This window comes from Gymnoscopelus braueri (genome assembly GCF_963280865.1).
Source record: "Gymnoscopelus braueri genome assembly, chromosome: 11".
NCBI lineage: Eukaryota > Metazoa > Chordata > Actinopteri > Myctophiformes > Myctophidae > Gymnoscopelus > Gymnoscopelus braueri.
In genome coordinates this window covers 37,188,063-37,209,607 of record NC_137613.1, presented here as the reverse complement: position 1 = coordinate 37,209,607, position 21,545 = coordinate 37,188,063, and the positions used below count along the sequence as shown (strand labels likewise).

Genomic DNA, 21,545 nt, shown 5'->3' with positions numbered 1-21,545 from the left:
ATGACTTATTGTGGATAGACTCAAACGAAAAGGCTTATCCTAGCTTGGGTTCATCATCAATCATCACAATAGATGCAATTGGATCCATGTGTTGGTTGATTGATTGATCGCTCCATTGCTTGTTTACATTAGACACTAGTTGATCATTCCTACCACCAGACACTTGATGTTCAATACTACATTTCATTAGACACTAGTTGATCGTTCCTTCCTTTGTTTACCAGATACTTGACGCTTTCCTCTATGTTCTCTCCTCTAGGGCCCTCGTGGTCTTAATGGCGAGAGAGGTCGTGCTGGTCCTGCTGGCCCTGCTGGTGCTCGTGGTGCTGATGGCAACGTTGGACCCGCTGGACCTGCTGTGAGTACTGTCCCGACAGTTTGCCTCTATCAGATAAGCTTAATCTTATAAGATAAGATAAAGCTTGATTGATCCCTGAGGGGGAATTCGGCCTCATACAGCTCGCATCCATTTCTCGTTCAGTAACCCTTCTGATTCCAAAAAGAACTAGTGCTCATTGATCCATCAATTTCACGAGGCTTAGTCTGTGTTTTACCTTGAAGATTGGTAATTGTATCCATAGTCCAAAAACTGTAGCCCCAGGTGTTTCAGTTTTTTTATCTCAGCAAAAATCGGAACAAATGGCGAATATACAACTGCAACCAGGTCAGCACGTACGTTACACTAATCTGATTAACCACTTCAACCTGGAGTCCCTATTTTGGGCATGTCATCATAGGCACAAATATTCTATTCTATCTATCTTTAAGCTCCCAAAGCGTTGCGACATGCCGCAATGCAACACGTTGAGAGCTTGTAGATCAGCAATTTCACCATTATAGTAGTGGCTAAGCTGAGAATTATAACCTTTTTGACCCTCGTGTGAACTGTGGCAGCCATGATTTACCCCCCTTAACGATCTTTACCTTCTTTCTCCCAGGGTCCTCTTGGTGCTGCTGGCCCACCAGGTTTCCCTGGAGCCCCTGGCCCCAAGGTAAGTGTGATGTCACGTCCGGTGGCGTTTCCTTTCTTTTGGGAATGGTATTAATATTAAGCTTGAGATCAGAAAAGGAGATTCACGTTGCCATGTACAGTATCTAACATCATAGATGAATGACATAATATTCATACAAAAAGAAGGATTGTCAACGTGAATTGATGTTCATCCACATAGAAATGGTCCCTCATTTGCAATGGTGCCAAGACAACCACTGAGAAGAATACACACACATGGTCAAAAGAAAAATAGATTCATCAAAACATATACAAACATTCTAATTAATCGGCTATTGACCTTAATGAATCATTCAAATTCAAGAAATGTTACTGATTTAGTCTTTATTGTTCCGTTTGGCTCCTTGTATACAGTAGTATCCCCAAGGGAATAGCTAACCAGCTAGATAGCTAGAATGACACTGTCTATTGACAGAGTTGAACCAGATTGATGCTTCATGCAGACTGTGTGGTGTATATACAGAATCTGTGGCAATATGACACAATCACAGCCCGATGCACGATGGCCCTGAGTGTGTAGACACGCACCTGCAAGATGTTGTAACTATGTGGATGGGGCACACAAGATTGAATGGCACTAGAAAAACTACAAAAACACAGCTACAAAATAAAAGGCCAAGTTCATTGCAAGGGTAATGACCCCAAGAAGCATAAACCAGGCTTACGGCAGAGGTGTCATCTACATTGTTACAATTATATCATAGAGGGATTATATTCATATATCAGCACATACAGTGTCAATATAAATGCAATACAGTTATATTCAAATAGCTTGTAAGGTTTTATATCCAGTGCTGCTTTTGTTGCAGTGCAGTGTTAGCCAGCAGGTACTATTAATGATGATGATACCGTGTATAACTGTGGATGTTTCTGATCTGTGACAGGGAGAGCTCGGAGGTGCTGGATCTTCTGGCCCATCTGGCCCTCAGGGATCTAGAGGAGAGCCTGGAGCCAATGGCGCCGGTGGACCTGTCGGTCCCCCTGTAAGTGTAACAGTGATGTTGCTATTTGAATTGTTATTCTCACAGTATATACCACTCTGGTCCTGTTGGCCAGGCCCTGGTAAGGCTGGGCGATATTGAAAAAATATCGATATCATTATCCATAATATGATGATAATAACGTGGATATGATGACAAAACAGGTAGCGGCACTCAGCTAGAATGAGATCAGAAAGTTATAGCATGTTACTGTAAGATTTAAAATCAGGAAAAGACAACATTCAAGCTATTATCATGTTGTTATGAATACTGTATTATAACCAAAATCCCAGTCGATATCTAGTCTCATATCACCTCAGTTATATTATATCAATATATCGCCCAGCTCCTGGCCCTGGGTTGATTCTAAGATACTGTAGATCAGTCTGGACAAACTCATGAATGCATAAAATATATTCGTTGAATGTAAAATAAGCAATATATTTATTTTGGTTTGGCGATTAATTGGATCCCTACCAATAGGGGCTCAGAATCCCCCCAGTATATAAAAGTAGATCCAAAACGACAGGTGGTAGCTGAGGTGGTGGAGCAAGTTTTAAAGCAGCAGCACAGACAGCAGAAGGCAGTAGCAAACAGCAAACAAGGAATGAGCAATGCAACTTCCCCATTTAAATAGGGTGCTCTATTATGAAGTGAGTATGTGATTGGTTGAGAATAGAAGCTTGGAACTGAGATCTACCCATTGGTCGGCCAGCAGCAACTGAACTGAGTGTCATGAGTGTCACGCATGTGCTGATCAGTTGAAATCCAGTCGGTTATTTTTCTAAGGATCAGATTGTCAGGTGACAAAAGATGGGGAACATTATACATACTATAGTTTATCTCTATATGTAGCTTGGTTGAATAGGAATTAGCCCATATTGGTATACTGTCATGGTATACTGTCATACTATAATAATCAGTAATAATCAGTGTGCAGATTGCACAAATGCCAAAGAAATTCACCTTTCTAAGATAATAATATGATCTAAACTTGTAACGATAATTGTTCGAAAGCGGTTTCATTTTGTTTGTGTGACATGTTTTGACACGCTCTATGTTCCCATTGCCTCCTGCAGGGCAACCCTGGTGCCAATGGTCTGAACGGAGCCAAGGGAGCTGCTGTAAGTATAGGATTCACCAGGGACACTTAGGTCAAAGGTCATTTAGGGTCTCACAGTAACCAGATTCATCGACCTCAGCAAATAAAGTTCCCCCACCACACACACACACACACACACACACACACACACACACACACACACACACACACACACACACACACACACACACACACACACACACACACACACACACACACACACACACACACACACACACACAGCCCTTTTACTATTCGTAATTTGTATTTGGTTCATTAAATAAATATACTTTAGTGGACACTAGAGGGGAGTATCTCAACTCAGAATAGATGGGATCATTTGGATGGGTGGGGGAATGGGAGGAGGTTAGGAAGTGATTTAATGGGTGACAGCACCTGTGTGTGTGTGTAATTGAAAAGTTTGTCTGCTCGTCTCATTTCAATAAACATATGAATAGGATTTTTTTTAAACACCAATTAACGCATTAACATTGAACACACTGTCATGTGAGGACATTTCAAGTTAGTGTTGAGTAAAGATGACCTGTCTAAATTGACCTCTTGTTTTCCTCCCCTGTGACCTATAGGGTACCCCCGGAGTTGCTGGAGCCCCCGGCTTCCCCGGAGGCAGAGGAGGACCTGGATCCCAGGGACCCCAGGGTTCTGCTGGACCAAGAGGCCTTGCTGTGAGTACACATTAAATACACATATAGGGTGCGTCTCAGGTCCTTATTCTACTCTGTCCTAGCTCCTCTATCTTCACTCAAACTGAACGTAGAAGCCATTTTGCCACTCGTGTCAAGTCTCTTATTCCTTGGATCTAGACTGTCATATATTTATTTGATCGATTCTGACATTTGTGTATCTTTGAGAGTCTTGGTGACTTTCCCCAAATAGTGTTTGGAGCACATGTTTGTACAAATTCAAAATATAAAGTGCTTAACTCTAATCCATGGCTGTTACCGAACCACCGGGTAAACCCTAAAGACGCGTTTTACTCCCGTCTGTGCCATTGAGCGATATTATATCGGTATGTGTAGGAAGGTGTAGCGCAGCAGGTAAAAGCCAGTATTACACTCGATGGAAACAAGGAAATACAATGGCATTCAGGCACAGACAGGACTAAAACGCTTCTTTATTAAACAATACCGAGTAATACGGAACACAAAGAGCCTGTATGATCAGGTAACATCCGTAAGCACTTTATATTTAGAATTTGTACTGTACAAGGCTTAAACACAGAACACTATTTGGGGAAAGTCACCAAGACTGTCACGGATACACAAATGTCAGAATCAATAAAAGACGTCTATGACAGGCTTGATCCAAGGCTATATTAGGAGGCATCACTGAGGAGCTATGGGAAAGGAAACTAAATCCCTAGCCCACCAGGAAGACTTTCCAAGCTGTACAGTTTGACATGTGATCACCCCGCCCCTCAAGCTGGCACTATAATGCCCCTACTGTACATCATGCCCTACATGGGGGGGTCAAGTGTCAGCTGTGTTGTTGTCATCAGAAATGGACGTCGCTTAACATGACGCTTCAGAGGAATTCATGTCCCACTTCTCTAAACAAGATTTCTTCGTTTCCTCTCTCCTTGCCTGGTTTCCTCCATGCATCCTCATGGGAGGGACTAAGTTGCAAGGAAAGGATGCAAGTGAAGGAAACATAAAGAGTCGGACCTGAGACACAACCATAGACACACACTCACATGCATTATATTAGATCAAATCAGATCATATCAGATCAGTTTATGCTATAGTGCAGCAGTGTCTCAGGAGGTCACCAGGGAATCAAAAGGTGTCATGTCGAAGTGTAATTGAGCAAGACACTGAACCCCTAACTGGTCCCTGGACAATGCCCACTAAACCTAATAGCGAAAATGGATTAAATCCAGGTATGTGCAGATGTACAGTTGGATACTTGTTTACCCAAGGGTTTGATTTGCTGGTGGGGATGGGGGGAATCCATGCCTCTTTTTTTTATATCCTACACTCTGGTCTTACATTTTTTATGGTTTTGATAATATCACAATTTAATAATTTAAGTTAAACCCTGCATCCCTATTTTGGGCACATTTTCAAAGAAATTCCAATATGTTAAAAAAAAATCCAAATTATTATTTTAGTTTTTTTTTAAATAGCGGATCTACAAGCTATTTTTGCTATTTGTTGTGCAACAAAATATATAGGGCTTAAGCAGTTAAGAAAATGTCCTCCCTCTGTATTCTTTTTTTAATTGCAAATTGAACCCTGATTATACATTGTACTTTATTGATCCTGCAGGGGGAATTTCAGTTGTTTCAGCAGCACATAAGGATACATAAATGTCCTAAATGATACAGAAGGATCTGATCATTAAGACCACTCACTATGCACAATGCAGCGCACAACGCTAATGTGTCCAAAAATATCATAATGGCCGTACAACAGCAGTGTGCAATGTGCATACTGAAGATTCAAGATTCAGGATTCAAGAAAAATAAATAAAGCAAAAGACCTGTCAAAGGACTACAATAGAAATACGCTCACAATGGAAATAAGCTCTTGAGCTTTTTTGTGTTTTATCCTTTTGACAGATCTGTATATGTTCATGTATGTGCATTTGTGTCAATACAAACGTCAATCTATCAATCAAAAGCAATAAAACAACAATAGAAATAGTAGAAACAACAGTAACCAAAAATAAAAAATATTATAATAAATAACAATTGCATTTTTAGCATTGTCTGTTCATGGAGAAGCTTCAACACAAAACAAACACGGATCTGCATGCGCTCAAGCAGCCATGGTTCTGTGTCTTCATTTCCCCACTTCTTAATCTATTCACCTCTTATCTGATTTCAGGGAGATCCCGGTTCCGCTGGTGTCAAGGGAGATTCCGGTGTCAAGGGAGAGCCCGTAAGTTTTAACCTGGTTCCAAACATAATTTATTTATTCATTTTGTGACATTACAACATGTAAACCAAATGGCAGGGCTTTGTTTTCATACGAAGATTTTTTTTTTAAAACACCTCTCTATTGCCTTGCTCAGGGACACCATGGACCTCAGGGAACCACCGGACCTCAGGGTGAGGAGGGCAAGAGAGGACCAACTGGTGAGGGCGGTGCCACCGGCCAAGCTGGACTCCGTGGAGCTAGAGTGAGTAGTAGTGTTCGCAGTCACCCAGATCCATCCGGACAGTAAAATTGTCAAAACTGTCTTGTTCACACCAATAATGTTGTGTGATGATCATCTACTAATGTCTGTTGTGGTTGTGTGTGTCTCCCACAGGGTGCTGGCGGAAGCCGTGGAATGCCCGGACCCGAGGGAAGAGCTGGCCCTATTGTGAGTAACCATAAAGAATGCGTCGGTTGAACAAGTGTGCCTCCAATAGATCATGAAGACCTGAGGCGATTCTTAAAAATGTTTTCTAAATCCTAACAGTAAAAAAAAATAAAAAAAAATAAAATGTTTCAAGATTTTTCAAAAATAGCCAAAGAAATCTTAAGTGACATAGATGCCTTCCAGGTCTTAATGGGTTAAACATCCCTAATCTAAAATACCTAAATGGCCATATACTGTAAGTGTATAAGACTGTATAGTCACTTTTAGACACTGTCATCATCATATATAGTATTTGTAGCTGCCAATGAGGGAGAACACATCTGGTGAAAGTTCAAGCTGTTTTACATACACCTGTTGACACCTGCTCTCCTTCCTTTTCTTCTCCTTCTTTTTCTCTCTCTCTCTCATTCTCTCTCTCTCCTCTAGGGTATGCCCGGACTCCGTGGTGCCTCTGGTGCGTCTGGCGCTCGTGGAGCCCCCGGAGATGCCGGTCGTGCTGGTGAGCCCGGTCTGACTGGAGCCAGAGTGAGTTTTTTGTTTTTGTTTTTTTATCAGGAGTCTCAAATAATAAAAAGTAAAGATGAATCACTGTCTGATCAATATTTATCTCTACAGGGTCTCCCAGGAAGCGCTGGAAGTGGTGGACCCCAAGGCAAGGAGGGAGCTCTTGTGAGTACATCCCAACTGAACTTCATTCCACACCATAGTTAATTCATCTACATCATCAGTATGGATTACAGCTACAGTACACATGCGCTCCTGGCATGGGATGTAATGTAACTTCTCTCTCATCCCCCATCAGGGACCTGCTGGACAAGATGGCCGCTCTGGACCTCCCGGCCCAACTGGACCTAGAGGCCAGCCCGGAAACATTGGATTCCCCGGACCCAAGGGACCTGGTGTAAGTGGATTCAGGACAGATATTAGACAGGACCACGACTTGGGGATTAGCAGACACCAACAGCATGTTCTTAGACTTGTTCTTGGCTAATGAGCAGAAGAAATGTCCCGGTATCCTACCAAGGCTGAAGCTGTGTGAAGAATCACACAGGCTAATTATATCTAACTCTCAAGCCAAATTAGATGTAACTATTCATATAACTTTACTTTGAACTTGGATGTACTAGCTGCAGTCTTACTCTTATTCTTTATCACAGTATATAATAATGACCTGCTCATAATCTCTCTTCTCCTTCTTTCTCTCCTCAGGGTGAGGGTGGAAAGCCTGGTGAGAAGGGATCCACTGGCCCCACTGGACTGAGAGTAAGTCCCAGTCGAGCATCATTTATCATTGAAGCTTAGTATATGACGAGTCATTATGTCTTTGTATCCATCTGTCACAGAAAAGTCATTGTTTGCCTGTCTGTCTTTGTATAGGGAGGCCCTGGCGCTGATGGCAACAACGGAGCAACTGGTGCTGGTGGAGCTTTGGTAAGTATTAGAATTTCTGATCTTGCATTTAATGAGTAGTTCCTCTTTTGGCTGATGACCACACTGTAACCGTTTGTCATTTTTCCCTGTGATAATCTTTGGTCTTTTCTCTCCCCCTCTCTCTCTCTGCTTTCAGGGTGCTACTGGTGAGAAGGGAGAGCAGGGATCCGGTGGAGCTCCTGGCTTCCAGGTTTGAATGCATTATCTGTCTTACGTCAAAAATGGTTAAAATAGCAGATTTAAAAGCTCCCAACACGTTGCATCGCGATAGAGAATACTTTGTTTATTCGTTGAACTAGAACAGCTTTCTGGTTATTCAGTCAGGGAACTCAGACAGGCCTCTCAGGCACCCATCCATCTCCCTTTGCCGGGCATTAGTCAAGTAAAGAAAAGTAAACCGTGATATTGCATTATTATGGATGATGTTAGTCTGGTTATACAAGCAGTGTTATTGATTTTGTCTTTGATATCTGCAGGGACTGCCCGGCCCCTCTGGACCTGGAGGTGAGGGTGGCAAGCCCGGAGATAGAGTGAGTATACCACACACGTGCTGTACAAAGACATCCTGAGATTCCTTTTATCATATTTAATACCATAAGTGTACTGCTGATACACTGTATGAACAATCTTGCCATTGCTGTGTAATGTAGGAACCGTGGCTATTGATACGAAATTGGTTTACATCTCTAACTAACTGTTCTCTGTCTCTATAGGGTGTCCCAGGAGACCAGGGTCTTGGTGGACCTGCTGGTGGCAAGGTAGATCCTCATCTCATAATCCCATAATCCCTTGCTTGCTTTCTCTAGTTTGCATACTTCACACATTATTCATAAATAAGCGCTTTTCAAACATCAGTGCATCCGTCTTTACATTGATCAGACAGAAAGATACATTATGCTACAGTTTGAGTTTTGAAGACGATTTGTCCATTAGCTGTTATTTTCTAAATGTCTCTTCTGATGATTTTGTATGCACTCAAAGTTAAATGAACACTCAGGGTTATACCATCTACACGTTGGCCATGTAAATGCAACAACCATGCTTCACATTTCTATAACTGACCCTATGTGTGTGTCCCTCCAGGGAGAGCGTGGTAACCCCGGCGCTGCTGGATCCGGTGGACCTCAGGGATCCATTGGAGCCCGTGGACCTGCTGGAGCCCCTGGACCTGATGGTGGCAAGGTAAGATAATTATCCTGGTGGTGTGACTCTGCCTGGCGATAAAGAGCGTTGTAACTTAAACACTTAAAAGGACTCATAGAGATAGAGCTAGTCTGCACCCGAAAACAAATATTGAATACAGGAAATTGTAGCGTAGTTTGACATCAGAACAGAGGCAAATGCATTCTGGTAAGTGCAGAACGTCCAAACTAGGCTCAAATCTCTCAACGGTCAATGATATGACAATCAGCTAAATATGGTGAGATAGCTTTGTGCCTCTTATCAAGTTGCATAAAAGGCTTTCTCAGAAAAAGGAAATATGCCACACAATTTTACACAATATATGTAGTGGGGGTCCGTGTTTCCTCCATCTCTCTCTCTCTTAGCTAAGGGGTCCTTGGCCTGAAAACCGTTGAGGAACCTGTTACAAGGCATTGACTACTTCAATTAGTCAATTTATTTTTCTTTTAGCAAAATAATCATTGGGATTTAATGGGAAAGATGAGCCAGACTTTGTTATACTACGGACTACCTCAATACCATACTTTGCTGTCTGTGTTTCCAGGGAGAGCCTGGTGCTGGTGGAGCTGCTGGCGCTGCTGGACACCAGGGTGCCGGTGGAATGCCCGGTGAGCGTGGAGCTGGTGGTACTCCTGGAGGAAAGGGAGAGAAGGTATGTTGAGTCAAATGTATTTATTTTAGCACATTTCATACACGGCAAACTCATTGTGCTTCCCATTAAAGGATAACGGAAAGAAAATACAAACAGATATATAAAGTACAGTATAAAACCCTCCACCCTCTCATCCACACACATAAAATACAGCATTTAACGAGTGCCTGATGATCTTAAAGTTGTACAATGCAAATTCACAACTAACGATTTTTAGCAACCTCTGCTGGTCACTACCGTCACTGCATACAATTTCCGTAATCCTCGATTACCCAGAATTCCATTCGTTTTCACCGGAAGCCGGAAGCGTTTCAAAAAGCGATCTTTTAATTGTTTTATACTATCTACGGATCGTTTCTCTTAGCCAGTGGAGCATTAGTTACCATGAGCTGTGCTTTCTTTTTCTGTTCTTTTTCGATCTTCTAATCCAACATTCTCTTAAAATCAGCGTGCGGTTCCTTTTTGTTATTAGCGCGATAGTTCCTGGCCAAACAGGAAACCGTTGCGGTAGTTCCTGGCCAAACAGGAAACCAGTGCATTTCCACCTCCGTTTTCCGGCCAGATGACGTAATTTCCCCGGGAAAGTCCCCCCAGTCCACGTTCAATAGAAAATATATAAATAAAAGGCTTCCGGGGGTGAAATTCATGGAGTGGGTGTTGTGAAACTTTTGCCACTCACAAAAGATATACAATTTAACTTTAGTTTTGTTGAAAACGTTACCTAGTATGCCTTTAAGTACTCTGATTGGTTTATAGGTAGTGAGCAGGTCAGCGATGTACTCAGGAGCTAAACCATTTACAGCTTTGTAGTAGTACTTTGAAATCAAATCTGTTTGGGATCTACATTTCCCCAAGCAGAGGTTTATCCCACATACAGTGCTAAGCATAGCGAGCGCTATTCTGCGACCTTCTACTATTTTGCAATGTAACCATTGATTTACAGACCCATTCTCTGGGTAGTTTAGTTCTTCGTGCGACTCTGTTCTGGTTGGAGCCCAATGAGCTTTATGTTATGTCCGATTTGAACCTGCTTCATCAAACCATTCATTTTAATCCATGTCCCTCTCCTTGTCTATCTGTCTTTCTGTCTCTATTTCTCTCTTTCTGGCACCTATAGGGAGAGGGAGGACACAGAGGACCCGAGGGCAACCATGGTAGAGATGGATCTCGCGTAAGTTAATTCATTTGTGCAGAGAGAAACCATTGTAATTACATCCAATAATTGGACTGTACCAATAAGACCCTTGGTCCTGTCCCTTTTTCTAGGGTATGCCTGGACCCGGTGGACCCCCTGGACCTGCTGGCGCTAATGGTGACAAGGTAAGAAGATGTTACCTTTATCACTCACCTTCACGTTGCAAATAATCATCAGAGACAACACACATGTTTTTAGGAGATCTCATCTCACAGGAAGTGCAATGGGGCATTTTGGTGGTCTAAAAATGGCCACCACCTACTGTACATCCTACAAAATGGTAGAGAAACTCCTCCAAATGAGGGGCATAGGGACAAGGGTACCATCAAAACATGATTTCTCATTTTTGTAACAAGCCAAGCTTTGAAATAGCTCAACTTCCTTATTGTAAACGCCCAGTGAATATACCTCCCATCCTTCATTAGCTAAATTCACAAATATCCCCCACACCCCCCAATATTTAGCGCACTATATTTAGCACAATATCTGAAGCCTTGAAAATGGTAGCATGCGCCCCCCTTTAGTACTGCCATCCACTGGCTGTTTTGTAGTATTACACCAATTGCACACAGCTCATATCCCAGTTGAGGGAATGGAAAGAGAAAGTGAAAGTTTTTTATATATTATATAAAACATTATTAAGTATTCAACATTACAATAAAAAATTATCCAAATTCAGATTAATTTAGTTTTTTTGTATTCGTTTTTTTTTATTGGTTCTTTATTGATTTTGCACAGACGAGAAAAACAAGAATTTAAAAAGATTTTTACAAAGTGCTCATGTAAAGATAGTACGTGCCAAACAGGGTAGAGGGATGGTAGGGTGAGGGTAGATGATTGAATAGTATCATCTTATGCCTTTCTACTGTATGGACTGAGGAACTGCTTTATGGTTCAGTGAGGAACACTCTCATCATAAATTAGAGTTAACCATTTATTCCAACAAATGGAATACAATTATACTCGGTGCTGATGGCTCCGCTCTTTTAAGATGTTCCAAGCGCCATGCTAAGCTAAATCAGGGAATGCAATGCATTCCCCCATGAGTGAACAAGATGGGGCCTAAGCAAGACATTGGATCAGTTAATTATGGAAAGCAACACATTGCATTTCAGTTCAACCTTAGAGCCATGCAGACATTGATTTCCAGTATAACCTTTGAGCCATGCAAGACTCTGAACTAGAAAGGTGTAGGCTTGGGTGGTGGACGCAAAGCTTTGCAGCAGCATCAGCATCAGCAGCAGCAGCAGCAGTGAAGTGTGTGTAGCAGCATTGAGAAGTGGTGATCAAGAGAATGAGGAATCCATTTTTTAAAGGGACCACCTTTATTGAGAACATGAGCTGTGATTGGTGTGTAGAAAAGTGTGGCTGATTAGAAACACTTATTCGGTCAACTGAGACGGGGTCACATATGATTCCAGTGTCCTGCATGAACTAATGCAATGCTTAATTTATATATTGTTAACTGCTAGGGGAGAGTTAACCGTATGCAGTACAAGTGATAGTCGAGCAACAGTAGTATTGATACTAGAGTTGCTGCTGTCAAGGATGACCCTAACTCCAAGGATGACCCTAACTCTAAAGGATAGAAACCAAGGATTTAAATGTGCAGTCAATTAGATTTGACATTTACCCATAATGAATAATCATTAGTAAAAAGAAAAACAAATGTATCTGAATTTCTTATGATGACATATTTGTTAATAATTTATGAACGTTTGTTTGTACGTATAGTATTTAGATTGTATGTGTAGTTGTGGAATAAATGGATAAATGGATGGAATGAGCAAATCCAAATCCAAATTGAATTATCATTCAATAGTAATGTGATCACTTCCTCGTTATCATTACTTTTCCATTAATTCCATCAACAGTCCGGGTTCTAGTGTTATAATATATATATATATAATCCTTATTATTTTCTCCTCCAGGGAGAGATTGGTTCCTTCGGACCTTCCGGCCCTGCTGGTCTTCGCGGACCCTCTGTAAGTAACCCAGAATCACTTTTTTTCACACACACACACATAACAAAATAAACACCCATCACATTGTGTTGCTATCCAAACAGACTATGGAGCTAATACAAGAATATATAAGACACTGGTCTTAACACTGCTCTGCTGTCCCTTATGTACAGTACGTATCTACTCTCTGACACATTGCTTTTCTTCCTCAGGGAGAGCGTGGAGAGGGTGGACCTGCTGGAGCTGGTGGATTCGCCGGAAGCCCTGTAAGTCCTCGTTAGCCAATGACCAACACAATAGACCAGTTACACAGGATATCACCTAAGAATCACCAACAGCATTCAGAGGACTAGATCCCTCCCTATACCAACACAAGGCCATGTATGACCCCAAGCCTCTTGCTGTCTCTCCTACAGGGTGCTGATGGTCAGGCTGGACGCAGAGGAGAGCGCGGACCTGGTGGTGGAAAGGGAGATGTTGGCGGTGCTGGCCCTGCTGGACCCGCTGGACAATCTGGACCCGCTGTTAGTATAATACACATTCTTACAAACACCTGAAACGAATATTGTGCCTTGGATATCAGACGGGTGGCTTTAGAGTCCCCTATCTGAGGTTGTTTTGAACGTATGAAGGACGGTTATATTAAGTTCAAGTGCTTTAAAATATGTTTTAATCCATTCGAGTTTTACTGCAGACAAAAGATAAATCATTTATTGCAATGATACTGCATTGAATTTGGACGTCTGGCTCTGCTCCTGTGATGCTACAGATGTATCTGTGCAAGCATGACACAGACTCTAAGATCTCAAACCCCCCCCAGAAGCAGAGCCTAATGATACATGTTATTACATGGACATGACAACAACATTTTGAGTCCTTCGTGGGGCATAACTTAAGATCCACTGATATTAAACATGATACAATCCACAAGAATACACTGGTGTCCATTTTGATAGAATTGTGTGACTTAAAACTGTGTTTTTCTTTTTTCATCTAGGGCGCTGCTGGACCTGCTGGCCCCCCTGGTGCCCGTGGTGACAATGGCCCATCTGTAAGAACTGATATATATTGTATTATATGTATATAAAAATAATATGTAATAATAATAATAATAATAATATTAACATATGCTACATAATACATCATCTTTACATTGTTAGCAAATGAAACTCCCTTAATAGTTTCTACATTACACAGTAACAATTTCAGTGTCAACTCTGACAGTGTACAAATGTGACCAAATGGATTATCATTATGTGACCATTTTAGTTACATTTGTACACTCTCAGAGTTGAATTTGAACAGCGGTTTTGCTGTTTGCTATGGTCACACTTAAGACTTCATTATGTTCAGACTGAGATACTCATGCATGTATTGGATTGATACACACACACGCACACGCGCACACGCACGCACACACACACACACACACACACGTGCACGTGCACACACACACGTGCACATACACACACATGCACACACAAATATGGATCTGAGTGACCTATATCTGATCTTCAGCTCTGTGTGTGTGTTTGTGATATCAGGGTCTGACTGGTTTCCCTGGTGCTGGTGGCCGTGTTGGTACTCCTGGAGCTGCTGTGAGTATTCATTTCAGTATTGGCTGACAATTTGCCATTTTAACGATGATCAATATAAACACACACTACACCTCGCTCTTTATTCATTACTTACCATTATATCATTTCACACATTATCTTCAGACTGAAAAATAATGGAATGCAACTGTCTAATTATAATTGTATGCATACATTTATACATGCTCTGTATTTTGTTTTGACTAAAATCCCTCTCCACCTCACAGGGTATTGTTGGTGCACCTGGTCTTGGTGGTCCCGCCGGCAAGGACGGTCCTCGTGGTCTTCGTGGTGATTCTGGTCCCGCTGGACCCTCTGGAGAGCAGGGTATGGTTGGCCCAGCTGGTCTTGCTGGAGACAAGGGATCTGGCGGAGAGAGTGGCGCTCCTGTAAGTGTCAGCGGACCATCAAGTGTTCTGTACCTTCAATGAGAGTTTGTGGAAGTTGGTTGATGTAACTGTATGCTGACGACTGATGGGTATTGGTGTTGTTTATGTGTAGGGAGCTCCTGGTACCGCCGGACCTCAGGGTCAGCTTGGATCCGTGGGATTCGTTGGTCTGCCTGGTGCTAGAGGAGATCGTGGTGTTCCTGGCGGTGCTGGTGCCCCCGTAAGTACAACATCCACACAGACAGGTGCATAGCGATATGTCACTGTTCTTTTACTGTAAAGATCCTTACACACTGGAAAATGTTCTCTTTTCCCCACGCCATTAATTCCAACGAAAATATTTTATTTTTGAAGTGTTGCTTGCGTCATGAGTCAAGCACTGTGTATGTCTTTTATCATTTTGTATAATTGCGTTATACTTCAGTCACTTGTTGGTTCATATCATTGCATTGAACCCTGTGGTCTTCTGTGCTTCATCACAGGGAGAGGCTGGTAGACTTGGACCTGCTGGTTCCGGTGGACCCCGTGGTCCCGCTGGAAACATTGGCATGCCTGGCATGACCGGACCTCAGGGAGAGGCTGGACGTGAGGTAAGAACCTGTTGTACCCCCAAAGGCCTGCTGTCACCCTAGACACTGTTAGCTCCTGTAACTATTACAGCATCATCGTGTGTATGTTAATATAATACAATGTTACAGTGTAACATACATTGCAGGGAGACATTAGCCATAAGCTGATGTCTATATCTTAATTACTAACACCAAAAAAAGCATATTAGACCTACCTGGCATGGTCATTTTGTATAGTGATATTATATTATAACATTATAATTCCTTGCTATAATGATATGATATATATTTAATTGATATCATTGTAACCTCGAGCTAAATGTTAAATAAATGGTGTGCCATCCACAGGGTAGCACTGGTAACGATGGACCCCCTGGCCGTCCTGGTGTTGCTGGATTCAAGGTAATCAGGATCAACTCTTCGGAATCAATTTTATTGTCATTAAACTATCAAAAGATATATAGACACACACACACACACACACACACACACACACACACACACACACACACACACACACACACACACACACACACACACACACACACACACACACACACACACACAAAAAGGCCTACATTACGTGTAGACAAACCTCTCTTACCATTAACTTAGGCACACTTTGCTAGACCAAAACCTATTTTGTTAATCTGTGCAAATCACCCCCCCCCCACCCACACACACACACACACACACACACCCCTCCTCTCCCCAATTGTGATCACAGGGAGACCGTGGTGAGCCTGGTAACTCTGGAGCATTGGGAATGTCAGGTGCCCCTGGACCCGCAGGACCTAGCGGAGGCGCTGGCAGAGCCGGAAACCGTGGAGAGGCTGTGAGTAGCAGTACAGATACCAAAACATTGAGATATATTATATTTTATATCATCATGTTAGATTGTGTTAGTGAGAGTGTAACAAACATAACATAAATTCAATATAAATTAAATAAATATTACATGTGTACACTCTCAGGATTCCACTGTGTAGATAGAAACTAATGTCATTGGTTTCGATCGCCATCATCCACTGCGCCTTTCAGTGATCCATTGATTCTTCCCCCAGGGCCCAAGTGGACAATCTGGACCCGTTGGAGCCGCTGGCGCTAGAGGTGGCCCCGTAAGTACAGCGAGATACAAGAAGTATGCAATATCCATCTATACATGCATTGTGTGCAGGTATAGTAGTAGTAGCCCATGTATAGCATGCATCATACAGTTTTGTCATGCGTCTGACCACACTGTGTGGCTGTGTGTGTGTGTGTGTGTGTGTGTGTTCTGTAGGGACCATCTGGACCCCGTGGTGAGAAGGGAGGTGCCGGAGAGAAGGGAGAGAGAGGCATGAAGGGTCTTCGCGGACATGGTGGTCTCCAGGGAATGCCCGGACCTTCAGTGAGTGGCTGGTTGCACACACGCTGAATTTTATTATGGGTATAATATCTGCGCTGTACCCCAAACACATCTCAGTCAGAAAATTACTCAGACACCACACCACTCAAATATCAAAACTCCATATATCAAATATCAAAGTCCAAAACTGTTCTTTTTCAAAAAACTGAAAAAAGAACATGTGTTCCAATGGATTTAGTCACAAGCTCTTGTAAATACTTTTCATTTGCTCAATATTTATAAAACCCACAGTCAGAATTAACCACTTTCACATTCACTTTCAAAATGTTTCAAAAATAGGGCTTAAGTCGTTAATGCAATCAATCTTTGTTAATGCACTGCCATGTCTCGCTCTCCTCACAGGGACCTGGAGGTGACTCTGGATCTGCTGGCCCTGCCGGACCCGCTGGACCTAGAGTGAGTAGAAAACCTCCTTACCCACAATACAGCCGTCACCTCCTAATGTTGTCAGTCACAAGCAAATTATTATTATGATGATGATTATTATTATTTTTATTATTAAAACCTATATACTAGGTGAGACAAGTTAGCCTTGATGAGACAGACACTTAACTGTTTCTGGCTCTATCTTCTCTTATTCAGGGCCCTGCTGGACCCCATGGACCCGTTGGTAAGGATGGTAGAGCTGGTGGACATGGAACTATTGGTGCTCCTGGATCTCGTGGACCCAATGGATACGTTGGACCTTCCGTGAGTACATCTTCGTTGTTCTCGTCTCTTTACACACAGGATCATAAGAACGGAACAAATAACCTTCCCTGTCCTCATGTACTAATCACTGTAGATACGAAAGTAAATTGGACGGCTATTAAGCACACACAACTACATATATACAAATACAATGTACATATCTACAAATACAGTCTAATATTGGCACATGTGTCTCACTAACATGCCTCTAAGCATTGTATTCTTATTGTTATTCACATTGTCGAGGAAACTTGTACAAGAAGTACAAGAAAACAGGTGCTACACACTGTATTGTATATTGGATAATGTAACAACAGAACAGACACCTTAAACCTGTGTGCCTAACCTCAGGGTCCTCCTGGATCTCCCGGTCTTCCCGGACCTGCTGGCCCTGCTGGTGGCGGATATGACGTCTCTGGAGGATATGATGAGTACAGAGCCGACCAGCCCGCCCTGAGAGCCAAGGACTACGAGGTGGATGCCACCATCAAGTCCCTCAACTCCCAGATCGAGAAAATGCTCACCCCAGAGGGATCCCGAAAGAACCCCGCCCGCACCTGCCGTGACATCAAGCTCGGCCACCCCGACTGGAGCAGCGGTAAGAGAAGGAGGATGGCATTTTGGGCACTGTGGCCTCTGGTTGTGTAGCAGAGATGGGAAACTAGTGCATACAAATGTGTGTATGTGTGCCAAAAACTGATTTCCCTATCCCCTAACCCCCCCCCTCCGTCTTCTCTGTAGGATTCTACTTCATCGACCCCAACCAGGGATGCAACTCTGATGCCATCAAGGTCTTCTGCGACTTCAACACCCGTGAGACTTGCATCTACGCACACCCCGAGACCATTGCTCAGAAGAACTGGTTCAGAACCACCCAGGCCAAGAAGCACGTCTGGTTCGGAGAGACCATCAATGGCGGCACTGAGGTGAGACCCCACACACAGGAAGCAGATTGTGTCCACCATGGCTTGATTGGCTATAACAGTAGAATCATTGACTGGCTAGTTACCGCCAGCCATAATCTGACACGGTTGACATTTTTTAAGCCCTAAATACATTACCATATATACCAACATTTCTCCTCTCCTGTTCATTGGACAAACTTACTTATAAATACAGCCAACTATATATGTAATATAAATACATGTGTCACAATTTAAAAAACAATATTCAAATATTAATATTGAGCTTCTCTGCCCTACAGTTCGCCTACAATGATGAGACTCTGAGCACCCAGAGCATGGCCACCCAGCTGGCTTTCATGCGCCTGCTGTCCAACCAGGCCAGCCAGAACATCACCTACCACTGCAAGAACAGCGTGGCTTACATGGACGACGAGAGCGGCAACCTGAAGAAGGCCGTGCTGCTCCAGGGCTCCAACGATGTGGAGCTGAGAGCCGAGGGCAACAGCCGCTTCACCTTCTCCGTGCTGGAGGATGGCTGCACTGTAAGTGGAACTTTGCGTGATGTTTTTTTAAACTTATTTATATAGTTTAGAGTTACTGTATAGAGACAGTGCACATTAATTGATACATATTTCTGTAAAAGTGCCAACTTGGCAAATGTTTGGGCTTATCAAAGACAATACAGCGCACTTCATAAGAACGCATACACACTTAAAAACAAGGAAAACAATACATAAAACAATGTGTGAGCTGCTCATGGGTATTATACGTACATATACAGTCAGGCCTAGTGTGTCTATCATCACTTTCTGTAGAGCCAAACCATGCAGAATCATATTGACAAGTATCTGTACATTTGATAATATTGGTTCAGCTTAATAAATTATGATTTCTTAGGCAGTAAGAATGGTAATAGGTGTTTGGCTTCCTGTCAAGCATCTTAAGAGCCTGATGGCATATACTGACTGTACAGGTTTGAGGGTTGTAGGACGCTTTTTCCCAGCTAGTCAAAATGTCATGTTGTTAGATATTTAAAATCAGATACCACTGTCAGCTTTTCTCCTGCAGCACAGACATTAGATGTGATACTATGTGTTGAGCACTTTACACTGTAACGGTTTTCTTTATGTTTTGGGGGCATGTAAATGCTCTGGCTTCATTCTCCGATCCAGATAGTCCTCTTGGACTAGAGGTTTGGACATTTTGAATCTGTATATTGTTGAGCTTGGAAAAAAGTCTTGACTGTCGTGACAAAATGTCTTCCTTTCCCTCTACAGAGACACACTGGTGAATGGAGCAAGACAGTCATCGAGTACAGAACGAATAAACCATCTCGCCTGCCCATCCTTGACATTGCACCTTTGGACATTGGAGGCGCTGATCAGGAGTTTGGAATGGACATTGGCCCAGTCTGTTTCAAATAAATAGACTCATGTTAAATTAACACCAAAAAAAGAGAGAAAGAAAGAAAAAAAGAAAATCTCTGCCCCTTCTTTCCGTGTTGTTTTTATACTGAATGCTGATCTCTCTCTCTGCACATCCACTTGCTTAAGCTGGGCAACTATCGGAAAGGACTGAAAGGACTGAATGGAACGTTTGTGCAATGCAAATTAATACAGCTACCCAAAGGGACGCGGGATAACACCTTGTGGGACATCATGTCATCCTTTTGTAAAAAATAAAAGTGTAATAAAAACGCTGAAAGTATGCATCACTTTGTGGTCTTTGTATATCTTCCAAGGAGGAGGTTTAAAACCACAATTTCCACGAAACAAAAAGGTTTAAACTACCTCATGCCTGTACTAAGAAAATACTATCGACATAACATGGGTCCACAACCGAGATGTTATGAATGCTAAGGCTTCAAGATATTGCCCTGTATCAGAAGGTTATTTTTGAAGCCTAATTTACACTTTGTTGCATGACAGCGGTGTTGTTATCTTGAAATATGTTCATTTTCGGCGAGCAGCACATTCATGCGACGAAGTCTAAATTAGGCTTTACTTGAAGCAGAAATCTATGGTGCTAATATGCAGCTGTGGAGGAAACCACTTGTATTGATTTGTATTGACTTTTGAAGAGTCGTGCACAGGTCCCCCCGATGATCCCCCATTTCAAGCAGGTGGACGGTTCCCGGTTTTTGTTTTGTTTTTTGTTTTGTTTAATTTTTTTGTCTTGAAGGTTTTCTCTCTGTTCAGGCTTTTTGCTCTTCAAGTCCCACATCCAGTGTTCATACTGACAGCACATATTTCTTCCAATTCTGAATGGATTTTCTTCTCTTTTTTGCGGCCTTTCTCTCTCTCTCACTCTCTCTCACTCTCTCTCTCTCTCTCTCTCTCTCTCTCTCTCTCTCTCTCTCTCTCTCTCTCTCTCTCTCTCTCTCTCTCTCTCTCTCTCTCTCCCACTCTCTCTCCCCTCCCTATCAAAAAAGACAACACCTGAACACCAAAGTTTATTGTACCTATTTTGTATATGTGAGATGTTTAAATAAATTGTGAAAAGTTCTGAAATAAAGCATGTCCAATGTTCCAAAACACACCATTTAGTGACTTAAGTGCTTTCCTGTTTGGATTACAGCATTAATTCAGGTTAGAGTTGATCAATTGTCACAATCTTTTGGTTATTGTCTATGGTTTGGCTAATGGTTTTACATATCTTTTGACTGAAACATCTATTGTTGGAATGGAAGCACATCCATATTTCAATTTATCTTCTTCCCTTTTTTTTCTTTCTCTTGAGCAGTACACCAAATACAATGTACAGTACAACTCTGTTTACACTGTCCATGCCAATGTCTGATTACTAACTTCCAATGTTTCTTGTAAATATGCGTCCTCTTGTTTTGCTTTCCTTGCATAATACAGCTTTTGCATCCAAATAAATTGGTGTGATTTGGATCAAGGTTTGAAGTGCAGTGATGCATGCACCTACACTCTGGGCAATCACACAAATATGGTATTTGTATAATGCAGTAGGCTATTGAGATTTTTGTGTTGTTATCAAACAGGGCCACGGAAACGGGGCTGAAGGGATATAATAGAACATTTTGAACTGACAGAATTTAGTACCTAAAACATTAATACAAATATCAGATTTTATACAGTTATATTTCAACCAGTTTACTGACCTTACTGAAACTTC

The 21,545-nt window shown here is 42.2% G+C and overlaps 1 protein-coding gene across 1 annotated transcript in view; it reads left to right on the top strand.

The window, feature by feature from the left end:
* Positions 1–20,795, top strand: part of col1a2 (collagen, type I, alpha 2) — a 26,266-nt gene extending 5,471 nt beyond the window's left edge. The window contains exons 11-48 of the mRNA XM_080442198.1: positions 260–358; positions 939–992; positions 1,897–1,995; positions 3,072–3,116; positions 3,682–3,780; positions 5,944–5,997; positions 6,131–6,238; positions 6,371–6,424; positions 6,851–6,949; positions 7,040–7,093; positions 7,227–7,325; positions 7,634–7,687; positions 7,802–7,855; positions 7,992–8,045; positions 8,332–8,385; positions 8,569–8,613; positions 8,939–9,037; positions 9,582–9,689; positions 10,807–10,860; positions 10,956–11,009; positions 12,816–12,869; positions 13,061–13,114; positions 13,265–13,372; positions 13,846–13,899; positions 14,393–14,446; positions 14,671–14,832; positions 14,945–15,052; positions 15,315–15,422; positions 15,750–15,803; positions 16,129–16,236; positions 16,466–16,519; positions 16,684–16,791; positions 17,152–17,205; positions 17,392–17,499; positions 17,851–18,097; positions 18,241–18,425; positions 18,704–18,946; positions 19,682–20,795. Of these exons, the coding sequence (XP_080298324.1) occupies positions 260–358; positions 939–992; positions 1,897–1,995; positions 3,072–3,116; positions 3,682–3,780; positions 5,944–5,997; positions 6,131–6,238; positions 6,371–6,424; positions 6,851–6,949; positions 7,040–7,093; positions 7,227–7,325; positions 7,634–7,687; positions 7,802–7,855; positions 7,992–8,045; positions 8,332–8,385; positions 8,569–8,613; positions 8,939–9,037; positions 9,582–9,689; positions 10,807–10,860; positions 10,956–11,009; positions 12,816–12,869; positions 13,061–13,114; positions 13,265–13,372; positions 13,846–13,899; positions 14,393–14,446; positions 14,671–14,832; positions 14,945–15,052; positions 15,315–15,422; positions 15,750–15,803; positions 16,129–16,236; positions 16,466–16,519; positions 16,684–16,791; positions 17,152–17,205; positions 17,392–17,499; positions 17,851–18,097; positions 18,241–18,425; positions 18,704–18,946; positions 19,682–19,828 (3,450 nt within the window). The 3' untranslated portion in view covers positions 19,829–20,795. The remainder of the gene's footprint in view (positions 1–259; positions 359–938; positions 993–1,896; positions 1,996–3,071; positions 3,117–3,681; positions 3,781–5,943; positions 5,998–6,130; positions 6,239–6,370; positions 6,425–6,850; positions 6,950–7,039; positions 7,094–7,226; positions 7,326–7,633; positions 7,688–7,801; positions 7,856–7,991; positions 8,046–8,331; positions 8,386–8,568; positions 8,614–8,938; positions 9,038–9,581; positions 9,690–10,806; positions 10,861–10,955; positions 11,010–12,815; positions 12,870–13,060; positions 13,115–13,264; positions 13,373–13,845; positions 13,900–14,392; positions 14,447–14,670; positions 14,833–14,944; positions 15,053–15,314; positions 15,423–15,749; positions 15,804–16,128; positions 16,237–16,465; positions 16,520–16,683; positions 16,792–17,151; positions 17,206–17,391; positions 17,500–17,850; positions 18,098–18,240; positions 18,426–18,703; positions 18,947–19,681) is intronic.
* The last annotated feature ends 750 nt before the right edge of the window (positions 20,796–21,545 follow it).